We start from the raw sequence: 2,500 nt of genomic DNA on the forward strand, positions 1-2,500 counted from the left end.
AGAGACATGCTTCTTACACACACACACACACACACACTCCTATATAAACACACACACAGACACACACACACACACAGACAAACACACACACACACACACACACAGGACCTGTGGACATGAATTAGTGGAGAGATATCAGAGTGGGGCTGCTACACAGGGAGCATGCCAGGGCAGTTGAGGGTTCGGTGCTTTGCTCAAAGGCGACCCTCCGGTTGCCAACCCAAGTCCCTACAGACCGAGCTACTGCCCCCCCCCCCTCCACGATAAAGGAGTTTACCTGCATCTTGTCAAAGGGGAATAAATGTCAAACTTGGAACAGTTTCCTGCGTGCGTTGGCGGTTTTTAGGATTTGTCTGATGATTAAGACGTCAAAGTCGGTTTTGAAGTCCCAACTTATCAAATATGTTATTTATCTGCACTTCAAATCATTATCACAACATGGAAAAATAGTATTGTGCTCTCTTAAAAATGGCTCCTTTGTCAACTTGCAGCCTGCTAGACCTGAAAGGATTCATCGATAAGTCTGTCAACAAAACCTCGTAATCCAGCATCGTTTAAAAAAAGTACTATTTGATGTCATAAATGTAAATGTGACGTGCAGACAGCCGGCACTGAAGGGGTTATTTTGTTGTTTCCTGGTAATAAGGAAGCAGCTATTGTTAATCAAACGGGTCACGCCCTGGTGAAGTGCGGAGGTTTTATGAAGCACTTCAGAGTGAAACTGGAGCGACAATCAAACGGGTTCAGCCCACAGGAGGAGACTGTGAATACATTCAGCAGAGTTTAGACAGGAAGACGTTTTGATTTGAGGTCACTGAGGTTAACAATAAGTTAATTATAAACAGCCTCATAAAAGTCCTTTACAGGAAATCTGTGATTATGAGCGGGAGAGTTGCAGCGAGGAAATCATTAACCAGCTGAAGTTAGAGACAAATGTTGGGAGCCACAATTCTGGCAGTAAAATAAACTTAAAGGAGCAGTATGTAACTCTGACCCCTAGTGTTTAAAATGTGTACTGCAGTCTAAATTCTAAACATCATAGAGAGCTGTCTCCCCCCCCTCCTCTCTAGAGTCCATGCTCACTCAGGTCACCATGTGGTGGACTCTGAAGCTTCAGTGTTTATCCAGCTCTGCATGGGTCTGTAAACCTTTCTGTGTTCTAACCTCTCTCCATTTTTCAAAAGCATCTCCAATATTGATCCTAGTTTGAGCACGTTTCTGCTCGTGGAGCTTATTAGAAACATGCAGAGGCTTTTTAGGTCGGGTACAATCACTTCTATCTGAACCACTTCTCTTGCCCGCTTCCATCACTGCAACACCTGTTGACTTGATAACTGCTCTCATATCTGGCAAACTGAGGGGCGTCCAAAACGGCCTTGTGGGGTTGTGTCTTAAAAGCACCTACCTTCTCTGGTCCAAACAAATCCAGAGCATTCAGGAGCAGAATCTAAAGTTAGAAGGAGGACATACTGGCTGCTGCATTGTTGTCAGAGGATTATGAGTCGACTTGAAAGATATCCAAAAAAGCTTTTAAACGTTGGACAGAATCACAGATGTTCAGTTCCACATGAAACCTGAAAAGCACCGACGCTTCAGTGTTAAAATGTTTAAAACTTGATTCATAAAAAATGTGCAGGAATCGAGAGTTAGTGATGACTTTTTTAACATTTATGTAATTTTCTTGTATTTATCGTTTCACATGTTAAAGGTTTGGCTTTCCTTTTCTATTTTTTAAGAATGCACAAATAATTCAAAGTTCAATCTTGAGTTAAACGTAATCGTTGGTGCGTTGCTGTCAGTCCGGTTCTGACGGGACCAGTTCCTCTGACTGTATCGAGACACATGCAATAATTTCACGTATTGTCATGTTGACAAGTGTCTCGTTAAAAGCAGCGACATACCTGCAGCTCCCGTCTGTTTGACGTCATTGAATGTGATTTATGTTTCCCTCTGCTCCTCCTCTCCTGCAGAGTTCTGGGGAGACATCGCCAAAGACTTCTTCTGGAAGACCAAACACACGGGTCCGTTCCTCGACTACAACTTCGACGTGACCAAAGGAGAAATATTCATCAAGTGCATGGACGGCGCCACCACCAACATCTGCTACAACGTGCTCGACCGCAACGTCCACGAGAGGAAACTGGGCGAGAGAGTGGCCTTCCACTGGTTAGTGTCACGTTTCATCTGTTGGGGGGGTTTCAGAGGTGTTGCCAAATGTAAAACCCTGCAGTTCCTGGAGTGTCCACTAGAGGCTGGCTGCAGAAGCACAGGAAGTCACATACACACCCATTCTAAAAAGCCTGTTTTTACAGCAGAGATTAACATGTTTACAGCCTGGTTCAAAAAACCAAATAGGTGTGATTAGCTCATGTCTGGATGGACACACACTGTACGGGGGGTGAATGTTTTGATGACTCATCAGTTTTGATTTGATGAAGGATAAGAGTTATTCACAATAAGGCGTGTAGCTGACCTGATTGACAGGTGGGCGCGGTGTAAC

The 2,500-nt window shown here is 44.1% G+C and overlaps 1 protein-coding gene across 3 annotated transcripts in view; it reads left to right on the forward strand.

The window, feature by feature from the left end:
- The window catches only part of LOC132990183 (acetyl-coenzyme A synthetase, cytoplasmic-like), a 26,844-nt gene that overhangs the window by 1,485 nt on the left and 22,859 nt on the right, over window positions 1–2,500 (forward strand). For all 3 annotated transcript variants that reach the window (XM_061058305.1, XM_061058306.1, XM_061058307.1), the window contains exon 2: window positions 1,971–2,166. In XM_061058305.1, coding sequence (XP_060914288.1) covers window positions 1,971–2,166 — 196 coding nt within the window. The remainder of the gene's footprint in view (window positions 1–1,970; window positions 2,167–2,500) is intronic.

Source organism: Labrus mixtus, chromosome 15 (assembly GCF_963584025.1).
Source record: "Labrus mixtus chromosome 15, fLabMix1.1, whole genome shotgun sequence".
In the NCBI taxonomy this organism is placed as follows: domain Eukaryota; kingdom Metazoa; phylum Chordata; class Actinopteri; order Labriformes; family Labridae; genus Labrus; species Labrus mixtus.